This window comes from Tribolium castaneum, chromosome 3 (assembly GCF_031307605.1).
Source record: "Tribolium castaneum strain GA2 chromosome 3, icTriCast1.1, whole genome shotgun sequence".
Taxonomy (NCBI): domain Eukaryota; kingdom Metazoa; phylum Arthropoda; class Insecta; order Coleoptera; family Tenebrionidae; genus Tribolium; species Tribolium castaneum.
Genome location: NC_087396.1, coordinates 5,964,201 through 5,983,658, shown reverse-complemented (window position 1 = coordinate 5,983,658; position 19,458 = coordinate 5,964,201). Strand labels below are relative to the sequence as shown.

Here is a 19,458-nt window from a genome sequence, read left to right as displayed (position 1 = left end):
AAAAACGACTCTGAAGACTTCAGTGACTTTTATGTCACCTCCTTTTTCTTCTAATAAAGTATTGGACACAACAAATTAAGTGTATTTTAAATCACAAGACATTTTCTGTTAAAACACTTTTTTTTAATTATTTTCAAACTTATATCTCGCTTATGGTTAGTTCTACATGAAAAATGCAAATAACTATTTTGTAGGAAATTTTATCACCTTTAATTTTGGTGAAAAAGTAAAAATTGATAGGAGTAACTGTTTTCGAGATATAGGCAAAAAACAAAAAAACTGTTACCTTAATTAAGCGCTTGCATATAAGCAAATTTAGTACTACGAGTATTGTTATTATAAATGTTATTGTTATTAATATGACGACTAAAGACAACTTTAAGACTTTAGTGACTTTTATGTCTCCTCCTTTTTCCTCTACTAAAGTGTTAGACACAATTAATTTAGTTTACTTTCGGTTTTTCAAACATTTTATTTTAAAGCAAATTTTTGTTAAATATTAAAAACTATAAAATGGCTTAGATTGCCTAAAAACACAGATCACACATGATCTTTTGCATAGAAATGAGAAAACGCTCATATAACACAAAATAAGCTTCATTTTGGCTTAGAAAACTAAGCTTACTTTTACTACTACTATTATTTTTATTTTTATTATTATTATTATTATTACTATTATTTTTATTATTATTATTACTATTATTATTATTATTATTATTATTATTATTATTATTATTATTATTATTATTATTATTAATAATATTATTATTATTAAAGACCGCTTATAACTTTTGTATAGTAAATGTTTTTATACCAGTTTTAAAATGAGTTATTAATTTTAGACAATTTCTTGCCTAAAAACACAGATCACAGATGATCTCTTGCATAGAAATGAGAAAACGCTCAGATAACACAAAATAAGCATCATTTTTGCTTAGAAAAACTAAGCTTTAATTTAGAAAGAAATTTATTATTATAAGTATTATCATTATTATTATTATTATTATTATTATTATTATTATTATTATTATTGTTTCTTTTATTACTATTATTATTATTATTATTATTATTATTATTATTATTATTATTATTATTATTATTAACTTTTGTATAGTAAATGTTTTTATACCAGTTTTAAAATGAGTTATTAATTTTATTCAATTTCTTGCCTAAAAACACAGATCACAGATGATCTCTTGCATAGAAATGAGAAAACGCTCATATAACACACAAAATAAGCATCATTTTTGCTTAGAAAAACTAAGCTTTAATTTAGAAAGAAATTCATTATTATAAGTATTATTATCATTATTATTATTATTATTATTATTATTATTATTATTATTTCTTTTATTACTATTATTATTATTATTATTATTATTATTATTATTATTATTATTACTATTACTATTATTATTATTAATATTATTATTATTATTATTATTAACTTTTGTATAGTAAATGTTTTTATACCAGTTTTAAAATGAGTTATTAATTTTAGACAATTTCTTGCCTAAAAATACAGATCACAGATGATTTCTTGCATAGAAATGAGAAAGCGCTCATATAACACACAAAATAAGCTTCATTTTTGCTTAGAAAACTAAGCTTACTTTTATTTCTATTATTATTTTTATTATTATTATTATTATTATTATTATTATTATTATTATTATTATTATTATTATTATTATTATTATTATTATTGTTATTATTATTATTATTATTATTGTTATTATTATTATTATTATTATTAAAAACTTATATTAAACAGACAGAAAACGTCGTATTCTGACACAAAAAAGCGAATTACGTTATAGACTTGACGAGAACGGCGTATCTCGGACTCTTATAGGACTCTTATAGGGTCAAAAATTATCAGTTTGGATTAAAACAAATTATTTTTGTTGACTCTCAGTCTGAATTGTTTATCAGTTCAAACAAAAACGGCTTACTTTAGACGATCTTTTGCTTTGAACAAGAAAACTTACATCGAACAGACTAAAAACGTATTAATCTGGCATAAAAGAGCAATTTATGTATCACTTTGGATAAAGGCAGCTAATCCTATTCGTTTCATTGCTTAAAATAGACAAAATTGTTAATAAATCTAACAAAAACGCTGTATTCTAGCACAAAATACTAATTACATTATAGTTTCGACGAGAATAGCTTATTTGGAATGATTCTATGCTTCCAAACGAGTAAATTTTTAATAAACAGATGCCAAACATCATGTTTTGTCCTATAAAGACATTTTATATTGCAGTTTGTATTAAAACAAAATATTTTCGTTGATTCTTTGTTAGAAGCAGCAAACCTAACATTAAAGAATCTGAAAACTTTGTATTCGGACACAAACCACCGAATTTTGTTTCAGTTTAGACAAAAACGGTTGATTTTCGACAATATTTTGCTTTGAACAAGAAAGCTTATATCAAACTGACTAAAAACGTCTTATTTTAGCACAAAACAAAAGATTTGCGTTATAGTCTTAACGAGAGCTGTTAATTTAAAACGGTTCTATGCTTTGAAACGAGTAAACTTTCACTGTACAGAGGAAAAACATCTTATTTCGCCTTTTAAAAATGATTCATGCCACAGTTTGGATAAAAACCAATTATTTTCGTTAATTCATTGTTACAAACATGAAACCTTACATCAAAGTAACTGAAAACCCCTTATTCAGGCACAGAAATTCGAATTACGTTTCAGTCTGGACAAAAACTGCTTACTTTAGACGATCCTTTGTTTTGAATACAAAAACTTACATTAAAAAGATTAAAAACGTCTTATTCTGGCTGAAAACTGCAAATTATATATTACTCTAGATAAAAGAAATTTATCCTGATTACTCCTTTACTTAGAATAGAGTAAACTTGTATAAAACTTAATAAAAACTTTAAATTTCGTCTCAAAGAAATAATTTACGTTATAGTTTTGACCAGCACTGTTTATTTCAAACGATTTTATGATTCGAAACTAATGAACTTTTATGGGGCAGATGCAAAACCACATATTACAATATAAAGCGTTGTTTTAAAGCAAATTATTACCTTTTGCAACAAGAAATTTCACGTCAAAGAAACTGAAAACATCGTATCCATGCACAAATATCGAATTACGTATCAGTTTAGGCAAATACAGCTTATTTTAAACGATTCCTTGCTATAAACAAGAAAAATTTTATCAAACATATTGAAAATGTCTTATTCTCGAAAATAAGAGCAAATTATGTATCAGTTTTAACAAAAGCGGATTACTCTGTTTGATTCTATGCTTAGAGTAGAGTAAACTACTATAAAACGTAATGAAAACTCTATATTCAAGCTCAAAAGAACAAATTACGTTATAGTTTTGACAAAAAAAAATTATTTCGGACGACTACATATTTCGAAGTAAGCAAACTTTAATTGAACAAGTGCAAAAGCTAATACTTTGCTTTAAAATAACGATTTATGTGGTAATATGGTATTTTGCATCTGTCCTATAAAAGTTTACTCGTTTCGCTCCATTGAATCATTCGAAATAAATTATTTTGACACAACAACGAAAATAATTTTTTTGTTTAAACTGCAACATGTCGTTTTTATAAAACGAACTAAGACGTTTGGCATCTGTTTAGTGAAAGTTTTCTCGTTTGGGGGCATAAAATCGTTTGAAATTAACAGTTCTGGTCAAAACTATAACGTAAATTATTTCTTTGAGACGAAATTTAAAGTTTTCATTAAGTTTTATACAAGTTTGCTCTATTCTAAGCAAAGGAGTAATCAGGATAAACTGCTTTTATCCAAAGTAATACATAATTTGCAGTTTTGAGCCAGAATAAGACGTTTTTAATCTTTTTAATGTAAGTTTTCGTGTTCAAAAGAAAGAATCGTCTAAAATAAGCAATTTGTGTCCAGACTGAAATGTAATTTGATTTTCTGGGCCTGAATAAGAGGTTTTCAGTTTCTTTGATGTAAGGTTTCTTGTTTGTAACAATGAATAAACGAAAATCATTGGTTTTAATCCAAACTGTGACATAAATCGTTTTTTAAAGGCGAAATCAGACGTTTTGCCTCTGTTCAGTGAAAGTATACTGGTTTCAAAGCATAGAATCGTTTGAAATTAACAGTTCTCGTCAAGACTATAACGCAAATCTTTAAAGTGATACAAAGAAATAATTTACGTAATAGTTTTGACCAGAACTGTTAATTTCAAACGATTTTATGCCCCCAAACGAGAAAACTTTCACTAAACAGATGCCAAACGTCTTAGTTCGTTTTATAAAAGCGACTTATGTTACAGTTTAAACAAAAACAAATTATTTGTGTTGTTGTTGTGTCAAAATAATTTATTTCTAATGATTCAATGGAGCGAAACGGGTAAACTTTTATAGGACAGATGCAAAATACCATATTACCACATAAATCATTATTTTAAAGCAAAGTATTAGCTTTTGCACATGTTCAATTAAAGTTTGCTTACTTCGAAGTATGTAATCGTCCGAAATATTTTTTTTTGTCAAAACTATAACGTAATTTGTTCTTTTGAGCTTGAATATAGAGTTTTCATTACGTTTTATAGTAGTTTACTCTACTCTAAGCATAGAATCAAACAGAGTAATCCGCTTTTGTTAAAACTGATACATAATTTGCTCTTATTTTCGAGAATAAGACGTTTTCAATATGCTTGATAAAATTTTTCTTGTTTATAGCAAGGAATCGTTTAAAATAAGCTGTATTTGCCTAAACTGATACGTAATTAGATATTTATGTATGGATACGAAGTTTTCAGTTTCTTTGACGTGAAATTTCTTGTTGCAAAAGGTAATACTTTGCTTTAAAACAACGCTTTATATGGTAATATGTGGTTTTGCATCTGCCCCATAAAAGTTCATTAGTTTCGAATCATAATTTCGTTTGAAATAAACAGTGCTGGTCAAAACTATAACGTAAATTATTTCTTTGAGACGAAATTTAAAGTTTTCATTAAGTTTTATACAAGTTTACTCTATTCTAAGTAAAGGAGTAATCAGGATAAATTGCTTTTATCTAGAGTAATATATAATTTGCAGTTTTCAGCCAGAATAAGACGTTTTTAATCTTTTTAATGTAAGTTTTCGTGTTCAAAACAAAGGATCGTCTAAAATAAGCAGTTTTTGTCCAGACTGAAACGTAATTCGAATTTCTGTGCCTAAATAAGGGGTTTTCAGTTTCTTTGATGTAAGGTTTCTTGTTTGTAACAATGAATTAACAAAAATAATTGGTTTTTATCCAAACTGTGGCATGAATCAGCTTTAAGACTATAACGCAAATCTTTTGTTTTGTGCTAAAATAAGACGTTTTTAGTCAGTTTGATATAAGCTTTCTTGTTCAAAGCAAAATATTGTCGAAAATCAACCGTTTTTGTCTAAACTGAAACAAAATTCGGTGGTTTGTGTCCGAATACAAAGTTTTCAGATTCTTTAATGTTAGGTTTGCTGCTTCTAACAAAGAATCAACGAAAATATTTTGTTTTAATACAAACTGCAATATAAAATGTCTTTATAGGACAAAACATGATGTTTGGCATCTGTTTATTGAAAATTTACTCGTTTGGAAGCATAGAATCATTCCAAATAAGCTATTCTCGTCGAAACTATAATGTAATTAGTATTTTGTGCTAGAATACAGCGTTTTTGTTAGATTTATTAACGATTTTGTCTATTTTAAGCAATGAAACGAATAGGATTAGCTGCCTTTATCCAAAGTGATACATAAATTGCTCTTTTATGCCAGATTAATACGTTTTTAGTCTGTTCGATGTAAGTTTTCTTGTTCAAAGCAAAAGATCGTCTAAAGTAAGCCGTTTTTGTTTGAACTTTTGAACAATTCAGACTGAGAGTCAACAAAAATAATTTGTTTTAATCCAAACTGATAATTTTTGACCCTATAAGAGTCCTATAAGAGTCCGAGATACGCCGTTCTCGTCAAGTCTATAACGTAATTCGTTTTTTTGTGTCAGAATACGACGTTTTCTGTCTGTTTAATATGAGTTTTTAATAATAATAATAATAATAACAATAATAATAATAATAATAATAATAATAATAATAACAATAATAATAATAATAATAATAATAATAATAATAATAATAATAATAATAATAATAATAATAATAATAAAAATAATAATAGAAATAAAAGTAAGCTTAGTTTTCTAAGCAAAAATGAAGCTTATTTTGTGTGTTATATGAGCGCTTTCTCATTTCTATGCAAGAAATCATCTGTGATCTGTATTTTTAGGCAAGAAATTGTCTAAAATTAATAACTCATTTTAAAACTGGTATAAAAACATTTACTATACAAAAGTTAATAATAATAATAATAATAATAATAATAATAATAATAATAATAATAATAATAATAATAGTAATAATAATAATAATAATAATAGTAATAATAATAATAATAATAATAATAATAATAATAATAATAATAATAATAATAATGATAATAATACTTATAATAATGAATTTCTTTCTAAATTAAAGCTTAGTTTTTCTAAGCAAAAATGATGCTTATTTTGTGTGTTATATGAGCGTTTTCTCATTTCTATGCAAGAAATCATCTGTGATCTGTGTTTTTAGGCAAGAAATTGAATAAAATTAATAACTCATTTTAAAACTGGTATAAAAACATTTACTATACAAAAGTTAATAATAATAATAATAATAATAATAATAATAATAATAATAATAATAATAATAATAATAATAATAGTAATAAAAGAAACAATAATAATAATAATAATAATAATAATAATAATAATAATAATAATAATAATGATAATAATACTTATAATAATAAATTTCTTTCTAAATTAAAGCTTAGTTTTTCTAAGCAAAAATGAAGCTTATTTTGTGTGTTATATGAGCGCTTTCTCATTTCTATGCAAGAAATCATCTGTGATCTGTATTTTTAGGCAAGAAATTGTCTAAAATTAATATCTCATTTTAAAACTGGTATAAAAACATTTACTATACAAAAGTTAATAATAATAATAATTATAATAATAATAATAATAATAATAATAATAATAATAGTAATAATAATAATAATAATAATAATAGTAATAATAATAATAATAATAATAATAATAATAATAATAGTAATAAAAGAAATAATAATAATAATAATAATAATAATAATAATAATAATAATACTTATAATAATGAATTTCTTTCTAAATTAAAGCTTAGTTTTTCTAAGCAAAAATGATGCTTATTTTGTGTGTTATATGAGCGTTTTCTCATTTCTATGCAAGAGATCATCTGTGATCTGTGTTTTTAGGCAAGAAATTGTCTAAAATTAATAACTCATTTTAAAACTGGTATAAAAACATTTACTATACAAAAGTTATAATCGGTCTTTAATAATAATAATATTAATAATAATAATAATAATAATAATATTAATAATAATAATAATAATAATAATAATAATAGTAATAATAATAATAAAAATAATAGTAATAATAATAATAATAATAATAATAATAATAATAATAATAATAATAATATTGATAATAATACTTATAATAATAAATTTCTTTCTAAATTAAAGCTTAGTTTTTCTAAGCAAAAATGATGCTTATTTTGTGTTATCTGAGCGTTTTCTCATTTCTATGCAAGAGATCATCTGTGATCTGTGTTTTTAGGCAAGAAATTGTCTAAAATTAATAACTCATTTTAAAACTGGTATAAAAACATTTACTATACAAAAGTTATAATCGGTCTTTAATAATAATAATATTAATAATAATAATAATAATAATAATATTAATAATAATAATAATAATAATAATAATAGTAATAATAATAATAAAAATAATAGTAATAATAATAATAATAATAATAATAATAATAATAATAATAATAATAATTATAATAATAATAATAATAATAATAATAATAATAATAACAATAATAATAATAATAATAATAATAATAATAATAGTAATAGTAACAAAAGTAATAATAATAATAATACTTTTAAAAAGAAAAAATGGAGCTTATTTTGTGTGTTACATGAGCGTTTTCTCATTTTTATGCAAAAGATCATGTGTGATCTGTGTTTTTAGGCAATCTAAGCCATTTTATAGTTTTTAATATTTAACAAAAATTTGCTTTAAAATAAAATGTTTGAAAAACCGAAATTAAACTAAATTAATTGTGTCTAACACTTTAGTAGAGGAAAAAGGAGGAGACATAAAAGTCACTAAAGTCTTAAAGTTGTCTTTAGTCGTCATATTAATAACAATAACATTTATAATAACAATACTCGTAGTACTAAATTTGCTTATATGCAAGCGCTTAATTAAGGTAACAGTTTTTTTGTTTTTTGCCTATATCTCGAAAACAGTTACTCCTATCAATTTTTACTTTTTCACCAAAATTAAAGGTGATAAAATTTCCTACAAAATAGTTATTTGCATTTTTCATGTAGAACTAACCATAAGCGAGATATAAGTTTAAAAATAATTATTAATTAAAAAAAAGTGTTTTAACAGAAAATGTCTTGTGATTTAAAATACACTTAATTTGTTGGGTCCAATACTTTATTAGAAGTAAAAAGAGGTGACATAAAAGTCACTGAAGTCTTCAGAGTCGTTTTTAAATGCTGCATTTTTGACTTCGTCTCAAACATTGAAAACTGAATTACATTTTTGTTCAGTAACAGTTACAGTTTTCTTATTGGTTTTTTGCTTATATCTCGAAAACAGTTACTCCTATCAAATTTTATCTTTCTTTCAAAATTAAAGCTGATAAAATTTCCAACAAAATAGTTATTTACATTTTTCTTGTAGGACCAAGCATAAACGAGTTATAGAGTTGGATATAAATAATATTTAACAAAAATTTGCTTTAAAATAAAATGCTTGAAAAACCAGAATTAAACTAAATTAATTGTGTCTAACACTTTAGTAGAGGAAAAAGGAGAAGACATAAAAGTCACTAAATGTTTCAGAGTCGTCTTTAGTCGTCATATTAATAACAATAACATTAATAATAATAATACTAATAGTACTAAATTTGCTTATATGCAAACGCTTAATTAACGTAACATTTTTTTGGTTTCTTGCTTATATCTCGAAAACAGTTACTCCTATCAATTTTTATCTTTTTTTCAAAATTAAAGCTAATAAAATTTCCTACAAAATAGTTATTTGCATTTTTTTGTAGGACCAACCATAAGCGAGTTATAGAGTTGGATATAAATAATATTTAACAAAAATTTGCTTTAAAATAAAATGTTTGAAAAACCGAAATTAAACTAAATTAAGACTAACACTTTAGTAGAGGAAAAAGGAGAAGACATAAAAGTCACCAAAGTCTTAAGAGTCGTTTTTAGTCGTCACATTAATAACAATAACATTAATATTAATAATACTAATATTACTAAATTTGCTTATATGCAAGCGCTTAATTAAGGTAACAGTTTTTTGGTTTCTTGCTTATATCTCGAAAACAGTTACTCCTATCAATTTTTATCTTTTTACTAAAATTAAAGCTGATAAAATTTCCTACAAAATAGTAATTTGCATTTTTCATGTAGGACAAACCATAAGCGAGATATAAGTTTGAAAATAATTAATTGTTACGACCAAAATCAGCCAGGCGCTGATTAAGGACACGGCGGGAATCGAGGCGGCGCAATAGACACAACAACCAGGCGATGAGCGGTGAGACGGCGTGGCGGCAGTGTCGAATCAACGGCGACACGGTGGTTGTGTATTTGTATTTAGAACTTTTTTTTCAAAATAAAGTTAAACTTCGAAAAAGTCTTCTAACAAATCAGAAGTGGGATTATTTCACGTGCTAGTTGGTGAAATTTGAGTGGCGTAATTGAAAGTGCGGCGAAATTAGCTTCAAGGACTTGCTCGGGTGAAAAACGTCAGCGCAAAAACGGCGATAAGAAAAGTCGACTGTTACTTTGGGTGTGGCAAGACGAATTTCGGCGAAAAGTGTTCTAAAAATGTCTGAGGAGCAAAGAGGCGACGAAGAGGGAATTACTTTGACGATGGACGAAGACATCGACTTGGAGGAGGCGGCCCCAAGGACGATTTCGGCGACAACCCAGGTGACGTCAGAGACCTTGGATAACCCAATTGCGCGTACCCTGGAGCAATTATTGGGATCGGAGTTAAAATCCCAAATCGAAAAGGCGGTAAAAAGGCAGGCGGCACTAATTTTAGGCGAAATTACTGATACCCAGGCGGCGGGTACAGAGGGGGCGGAGGTAACCTTACGCAATAGGATAGCTGAGATGGGCGCGTCGGCACAGCAATCGCCGGCGACAGGCTCTGATTGTTCTACAGTGCGGAGCTGGAAAATTGGAGCCGAAATTGTCGACTATTTTGACCCAGATGATGCCGATTGCAATATCGAGAGGTGGCTCGCAAAAATTGACCAGCTGGGGCAAGTTCACGGGTGGTCAGAATTGGAAAAGGCGGGCATTATGCAATCACGATTGATGGGGGCGGCGAAAGCATGGTTTAATCATTTAGGCGAATACAATTTGACCTGGGATTCTTGGAAGGCGAGACTCCGAATGGCGTTTCCTCGGCGACAGGACTTTGCCATTACTCTCGAAGAATTAGTACAGCGTCAAAAGTTACCAGGCGAGGTAATGACGAAGTACTATCACGAGAAGTTGGCGCTATGTGACAGAGTCGGCATTTCTGGCGAGAATGCTGTCGCTGTGATCATAAGGGGGCTGCCAAAGGAGCTTCGTGCAAATGCATACGCGACTAGAAGTACCACCCCAGAGGCGCTGTATAACAACTTTCTTGTGGGACTGGAGTTTTATGAATATCGTGGGGCGACGGCAAAGGCTGAAGGGGTGACACGGCGTGAGTCAACCTCCTCCGGCCAGGCGATGAAACGGCGATCGGACCAACCAGTGGCAACAACAAACGCGAAGTCCGCATTAATTCGCTGTTTCAACTGTCAGCGATACGGTACCCACAAGAGTCGAGAGTGTCCTTACGAGAGGAGGGAGAGATGTCGAAAATGTGGGAGACCAGGACATGAGGCGTCAACCTGTAACCCCCAAGCAGACTCCACGGCGGTGAAAGGCGCGAACCCACAGGTGAGAATTTTACAATTAGGGCTAGAGAACACTTATAAAAAGATGGGTACGGCATGCGGCGCGCAAATTCGTGTTTATATTGACACCGGGAGTGAGCACAACATTTTGGCGTGGTCTTGGGCGCAAGGGCGTAATTTAAACATAAAACCAGGCGAATGGATACTACAGGGGTTTGCAGGCGGGCAAGGTGTAGCGATTGGCGAGGCGACATTTGACATTAAGGTTGATGAGGTAACATTAAGTATCACGGCGTTGATAACCAAGTGTGATCTCGGGCGAATCGAGCTCATCTTGGGTCAACCAGCAATTAGTACCTCCGGCGTAGCACTTGTAGTGAGAGGCGATAAAGCATGCGTTATCAGGGACGAAGATCTTTTCGAAGTTTTTAAGAACTTAACCTTGGAGACGGACCGACCAAGGCCACGAATCCTCGTGAAGGAGGACACAGTTATCCCGGCGGGGCTGTCACTCCAAATGGGCGTTACAATAACTGATTGTGAAATAGGCGAAATAGTTTCAATGGCTCCTGTGACGTTTCAAAGCAAGGACGACATGGTGGCGATACCCGGTGGCGTGTTAAAATGCCGAGACGACAACAAAATCCTCATCACAAATCTTGCACCCAGAACACTGGTTTGGAAGGCTGGACGATTAGTGACAAAGGCGGAGAGGTGCAAAGAAGGAGTTCCGGTGACAAAAGTCATGAACATTCAGCAGGTGAGCGCATGTTTTGACTTATCTAGTGTCACTGTAGGCGAAATAGGTGATTATTATAAACAACAGCTATTTGACTTATTGCGTTCTATGTCGTGTTGTTTTTCGGCGAATGATGAGGATCTAGGTTTAACTCAGTTAGGGTCCATGTCGATAAATCTAACGTCAGACATTCCTGTGTATTATCGTCCATACAGATTGTCACATTCAGAACGAGCGGTGGTTCGACAAAAGGTGCAGAGTCTGCTTGACGGCGATGTCATCAGAGAATCTAATTCAAACTATGCGAGTCCTATTTTGTTGGTCCCTAAGAAAACAGGCGAAATGCGTCTCTGTGTTGATTATAGGGCACTAAATGCAATTACGGTGAAAGATAGGTACCCTTTGCCACTGATTGCGGATCAGTTGGATCGGTTGGCGGGAAACCGATACTTTACATCCTTGGACTTGGCGCAAGGATATCATCAGGTACCAATGCATTCTGATTCAATTCACAAAACGGCTTTTGTAACACCTGATGGACATTATGAATACTTGCGAGTTCCATTTGGGTTGGCAAATTCTCCGGCGGTATTTCAGAGAATTATCAACCAAATGTTGGGCAACATGCGACATGATCAGGTCTTGGCGTACATGGATGATCTTCTGATACCTTCAGTAGATGTAGCGACGGGGTTAGAGCTACTTCGAAAGGTGTTGGAACTAATTAGAGATGCAGGCGTGAAATTGAAATTGGCGAAATGCAGTTTCCTTCAAGAGAAGATCGATTATTTAGGCCATGAGATCAGCGTTGAAGGGATACGACCTGGTCAACGCAAAGTGGATGCAGTTCTAAAGTTCCCAGAACCCTCAGACGTACATAGTGTTAGACAGTTTATGGGTTTAGCTAGTTACTTCAGAAAATTCATTCGGAATTTTGCCCTGTTGGCGAAACCTTTGACAAATCTCACGAAAAAGGACGTGGAGTGGCGATGGGGAGAAGAGCAGCAGGACGCTTTCCAGAGACTTCGTCACTTGTTGTCTGAGAGACCGGTTTTGGCAGCTTACAACAGCAGTTTTTCGACAGAGTTGCATACAGATGCAAGCAAAATTGGCGTGGGAGGAATTCTGCTACAGAGACAACCAGATGGTGAGCTAAAGCCAGTTTTCTACTTCAGTAGAACTACCACACCTCAGGAGCAGGTATATCATAGCTATGAGTTAGAAACCTTGGCGGTGGTAGAGTCAATTAAACGTTTTCGGGTGTATTTGCTGGGTACATAATTTAAAGTTGTAACTGATTGTTCAGCGGTAAGAGCAACTTTCTTAAAGAAAGACTTGGTCCCTCGAATAGCTCGGTGGTGGCTAGCAATCCAAGAGTATGGCATGACAGTAGAATATAGGCCGGGCGTACGGATGCAGCACGTTGATGCTTTAAGTCGAAATCCTGTTCAGATTTCTATCGTTCATGCAGATGAGGCGGATTGGTTTCTTACAGTTCAATTACAAGATCCCAAAGCGCAGGAGCTGGTCACTGTATTGACAACCGGCGTAACACCGCGAGATGTAAAGGCGGTGTACAAAGTGAAAAATGGGCGTCTGTATAGAATAACACCAAACGGCGACAGACTTTATGTGCCAGCCACGGCGAGGTTTACTTTGGCTCACAAACACCACGATGAAATAGGGCATCCTGGTTACAATAGGGCGTTAACATTGATGAAAGAAACATATTGGTTTCCTAAAATGGCGCGATTCATGTTGAAATATGTACGATCCTGTTTGCGATGTGCCTATGGCAAAGGTGATTATGGTAAGGCGGAAGGGCGACTGCATCCAATAAAAAGGTTACCCATTCCTTTGGATACAGTACATGTAGATCATTTAGGTCCTTTCATGAGAAGTAGCAAGGGCAACAGTTACTTGCTAATGGCGATAGACGGATTTACAAAATTTGTCTGGGCGAAACCAACTCGAACACTGAGATCTACAGAGGCGATTGAAAAATTGAGAGATATTTTTGGGGTGTTTGGGTATCCGCGAAGGGTAATCACAGATCGTGGATTGGCGTTTCAGAGCAAGGCGTTTGGTGATTTCATGGCGGAAAAAGGGATTCAGCATATTCAAAATGCGATTGCTACCCCTAGGGCGAATGGTCAGGTTGAAAGACCCAACCGAACCATTGAAGAGGCGTTGACGTGCAGTGCAGATTCCGAATGACAAGGCGGATGGCGAGGAAAGCGACAGTGGCGAGGAAATTGATCGGTTAGATCTGATCGATCTCCTCGAGAATTAGGCTACGAATTAATGAGGACATTAATTTTGCAGGAAGGCCGAATGTTACGACCAAAATCAGCCAGGCGCTGATTAAGGACACGGCGGGAATCGAGGCGGCGCAATAGACACAACAACCAGGCGATGAGCGGTGAGACGGCGTGGCGGCAGTGTCGAATCAACGGCGACACGGTGGTTGTGTATTTGTATTTAGAACTTTTTTTTCAAAATAAAGTTAAACTTCGAAAAAGTCTTCTAACATAATATTTAAAAAAAAAGTGCTTTAACAGAAAATGTCTTGTGATTTAAAATACACTTAATTTAATGGGTCCAATACTTTATTAGATGAAAAAGGAGGAGACATAAAAGTCACTGAAGTCTTCAGAGTCGATTTTAAATGCTGCATTTTCGTCTTTGTCTCAAACATTGAAATCTGAATTACATTTTTCTACAGCCGTCAAAAAATCGTGACATTTATGCATGGTTACCTATGCGCGAAGTTTGACGTTTTTTCACTGTGAAAAAATATTATTTTTTCACGGTTTCACAGTGAAAAAATAATATTTTTTAACTGTGCAGGCAACTCGATTTTTCAGATCATTTTGTTCCAACTTATTTCTGTTACAATTTTAGTAACACGAAAAGACATCAACAGCAACCGAAATGAAGAGACGGATCGATAATGAGAGGTAGTTTTAAAGGTTTTATAATTATACAGAACAATATTACAAAACAATAATAATAGATATTTACTTTGACATATGAAAATTAAATGTGCATGACGAAAACGTGCCCCCGTTTATCCCCAGAGGCCTGAGTGAAGACGCTTGTAAATGAAAGTTATTTTCGCCATTAAAAGAAGCCGATGTAGAAGGTTGAGTGATTTTGTTTTCTTCTGTGGAGGAAGAAGGTTGAATTTTATTGGCAATTTCAATTTTATTATTCAAAGAGTCCTCGATGTAACTTTCTGCCACTGTGCTGCTTCTCCAGCCCCCATGACGTTTAATTGAAATTAGATCACCTCCAGCATTCGCCAAAAGAGTGGCAGAGCTTCTTCTGAAGCAGTGACCAGTATATTTTTTAGGTTCGTCTTTGTTAAGCCACTTTGCAATCAAACTTGGTATCTCTCCGATTTTGTTAATTCCAACATTTTGATTCACACATTTTCCGTTGGTATACTTTAAAAATAAACGGTCACTAGTCGCCCGTGGAGGCCGCAAAGCTCTATATTTTCTGACAATTTCTATATTTTCTAAATTTGAAACAGTAAATATTCGTTCGCAGTGGGTTTTTGTATCAGGCACCTTCACAATTAAGACAGACTGTTTATCTTCTATGTCAGTTAGCTTCATTTTAACTAATTCTTCACGTCGAAGGGCTCCCGATATACCCAAAATTAGCACAGTCTATAAATAAAACGAGTTGTTTTGATTTGTATTACACTAATATGATAAGTTTACCTTCATCAGTAAATATATCTTGTCATCTGCTTCATTAATAAACTTGCTAATGTCTTCTTTGTCTAAAATTTGCGACTTCTTGCTTCTGTAACCTACGCTTTTGCTTTTCAGGTAGGGCACTAACTTCGGAAACTTACGTGTATCGATATTCTCTTTAACGTTTAAGGTGGCTTTCAACATCGCATAAAGGGCCCAGAGTGTTGGTGGCTTTAAGGTGGTAGACTTTTCTTCCAAATACGCCAACAAAACATTTTCCGTTACTTGATCAATCTTTTTCATAGAACACCACTGCCGAAACTGAAGATACGTTTTTTCGTACTGCGGTCTTGATTTAGCAGGCAAAAGATTCGACACTGCCGCGCTTGCAATTGCATCTATTTCGTTTTCGCTGCTAAAATCCATCACACTTCTTCAACAAAAATACCTATTGTGACAAATTTTTCGCAACTATCACTTTTATTTATCATCGTAACCATGCAAGCAACTCGATTTATCAGACCATTTTGTTCCAACTAATTTCTGTTACTTTTTTCTTCATCTGGAGGCTGTAGAAAAAACGTTGTTTGTATTTCGTGGCGAAATTCATGTTTTAATGGCGCCTTCGAATGTCTTTTAGGTCTCGACCTGGCGGTCTCGACTAAAATAACATTCTCAGGCGCCATTAAAAAAACACTCATTTCGCGCACTTAATACAAAAATTACTATTTTGTTTAGTAACAGTTACAGTTTTCTTATTGGTTTTTTGCTTATATCTCGAAAACAGTTACTCCTATCACTTTTTATCTTTCTTTCAAAATTAAAGCTGATAAAATTCTCTACAAAATAGTTATTCGCATTTTTTTTGTAGGACCAACCATAAGCGAGTTATAGAGTTGGATATAAATAATCTTTAACAAAAATTTGCTTTAAAATAAAATGTTTAAAAAACCGAAATTAAACTAAATTAATTAAGACAAACACTTTAGTAGAGAAAAAAGGAGAAGACATAAAAGTCACCAAAGTCTTGAGAGTCGTTTTTAGTAGTCATATTAATAACAATAACATTAATAATAATAATAATACTAATATTACTAAATTTGCTTATATGCAAGCGCTTAATTAAGGTAACAGTTTCTTGCTTATATCTCGAAAACAGTTACTCTTATCAATTTTTATTTTTTTACTAAAATTAAAGCTGATAAAATTTCCTACAAAATAGTTATTTGCATTTTTTATGTAGAACTAACCATAAGCGTGATATAAGTTTGATAATAATTAATATTTAAAAAAAAAGTGCTTTAACAGAAAATGTCTTGTGATTTAAAATACACTTAATTTAATGGGTTTAATACTTTATTAGAAGAAAAAGGAGGTGACATAAAAGTCACCAAAGTCTTCAGAGTTGTTTTTAGTACTAAATTAGCTTATATGCAAGCCCTTAATTAAGGTAACAGTTTTTTGGTTTCTTGCTTATATCTCGAAAACAGTTACTCCTATCAATTTTTATCTTTTCACTAAAATTAAAGCTGATAAAATTTCCAACAAAATAGTAATTTGCATTTTTCATGTAGGACTAACCATAAGCGAGATATAAGTTTGAAAATAACTAATATTTAAAAAAAAGTGCATTAACAGAAAATGTCTTGTGATTTAAAATACACTTAATTTATTGGGTCCAATACTTAATTAGAAGAAAAAGGAGGTGACATAAAAGTCACTGAAGTCTTCAGAGTCGATTTTAAATGCTGCATTTTCGTCTTCGTCTCAAACATTGAAAACTGAATTACATTTTTGTTCAGTAACAGTTACAGTTTTCTTATTGGTTTTTTGCTTATATCTTGAAAACTGTTACTCCTATTAATTTTTATCTTTCATTCAAAATTAAAGCTGATAAAATTTCCTACAAAATCGTTATTAGCATTTTTCTTGTAGGACCAACCATAAGCGAGTTATAGAGTTGGATATAAATAATCTTTAACAAAAATTTGCTTTAAAATAAAATGTTTGAAAAACCGAAATTAAACTAAATTAATTGGGTCTAACACTTTAGTAGAGGAAAAAGGAGAAGACATAAAGTCACCAAAGTCTTCAGAGTTGCTTTTAGTACTAAATTTGCTTATATGCAAGCGCTTAATTAAGGTAACAGTTTTTTGGTTTCTTGCTTATATCTCAGAAACAGTTACCCCTATCAATTTTTATCTTTTTACTAAAATTAAAGCTGATAAAATTTCCTACAAAATAGTAATTTGCATTTTTCATGTAGGACTAACCATAAGCGAGATATAAGTTTGAAAATAATTAATATTTAAAAAAAAAGTGTTTTAACAGAAAATGTCTTGGGATTTAAAATACACTTAATTTATTGGGTCCAATAGTTTATTAGAAGAAAAAAGAGGTAACATAAAAGTCACTGAAGTCTTCAGAGTCGATTTTAAATGCTGCATTTTCGTCTTCGTCTCAAACATTGAAAACTGAATTACATTTTTGTTCAGTAACAGTTACAGTTTTCTTATTGGTTTTTTGCTTATATCTCGAAAACTGTTACTCCTATCAATGTTTATCTTTATTTCAAAATTAAAGCCGATAAAATTTCCTACAAAATCGTTATTTGCATTTTTCATGTAGGACCAACCATAAGCGAGTTATAGAGTTGGATATAAATAATATTTAACAAAAATTTGCTTTAAAATAAAATGTTTGAAAAACTGAAATTAAACTAATTTAATTGTGTCTAACACTTTAGTAGAGGAAAAAGAAAAAGACATAAAAGTCACTAAAGGTTTCAGAGTCGTCTTTAGTCGTCATATTAATAACAATAACATTAATGATAATAATACTAATAGTACTAAATTTGCTTATATGCAAACGCTTAATTAAGGTAACAGTGTTTTGGTTTCTTGCTTATATCTCGAAAACAGTTACTCCTATCAATTTTTATCTTTTTACTAAAATTAAAGCTGATAAAATTTCCTACAAAATAGTTATTTGCATTTCTTTTGTAAGACCAACCATAAGCGAGTTATAGAGTTGGATATAAAATATCTTCAACAAAAATTTGCTTTAAAATAAAATGTTTGAAAAACCGAAATTAAACTAAATTAATTGAGTCTAACACTTTAGTATAGGAAAAAGGAGAAGACATAAAAGTCACCAAAGTCTTGAGAGTCGTTTTTAGTCGTTATATTAATAACAATAACATTAATAATAATAATACTAATAGTACTAAATTTGCTTATATGCAAGCGCTTAATTAATTAACAGTTTTTTGGTTTCTTGCTTATATCTCGAAAACAGTTACTCCTATCAATTTTTATCTTTCTACTAAAATTAAAGCTGATAAAATTTCCTACAAAATAGTAATTTGCATTTTTCATGTAGGACTAACCATAAGCGAGATATAAGTTTGAAAATAATTAATATTTGAAAAAAAAGTGTTTTAACAGAAAATGTCTTGGGATTTAAAATACACTTAATTTATTGGGTCCAACACTTTATTAGAAGAAAAAGGAGGTGACATAAAAGTCACTGAAGTCTTCAGAGTCGATTTTAAATGCTGCATTTTCGCCTTCGTCTCAAACATTGAAAACTGAATTACATTTTTGTTCAGTAACAGTTACAGTTTTCTTATTGGTTTTTTGTTTATATCTCGAAAACTGTTACTCCTATTAATTTTTATCTTTCTTTCAAAATTAAAGCTGATAAAATTTCCAACAAAATCGTTATTCACATTTTTTTTGTAAGACCAACCATAAGCGAGTTATAGAGTTGGATATAAATAATCTTTAACAAAAATTTGCTTTAAAATAAAATGTTTGAAAAACCGAAATTAAACTAAATTAATTGTGTCTAACACTTTAGTAGAAGAAAAAGGAGAAGACATAAAAGTTACCAAAGTCTTCAGAGTTGTTTTTAGTACTAAATTTGCTTATATGCAA

The 19,458-nt window shown here is 30.8% G+C and overlaps 1 protein-coding gene across 1 annotated transcript; it reads left to right on the top strand.

Annotated features, from left to right (window-relative positions):
- Positions 1 to 9,620: 9,620 nt before the first annotated feature.
- LOC103312772 (uncharacterized) lies at positions 9,621 to 14,348 on the top strand. Its single transcript, XM_064355622.1, has 2 exons — positions 9,621 to 11,834; positions 14,139 to 14,348. Exons 1-2 carry the CDS (start codon positions 10,002 to 10,004, stop codon positions 14,175 to 14,177), a joined length of 1,872 nt encoding a protein of 623 aa, XP_064211692.1. The 5' UTR covers positions 9,621 to 10,001; the 3' UTR covers positions 14,178 to 14,348.
- The last annotated feature ends 5,110 nt before the right edge of the window (positions 14,349 to 19,458 follow it).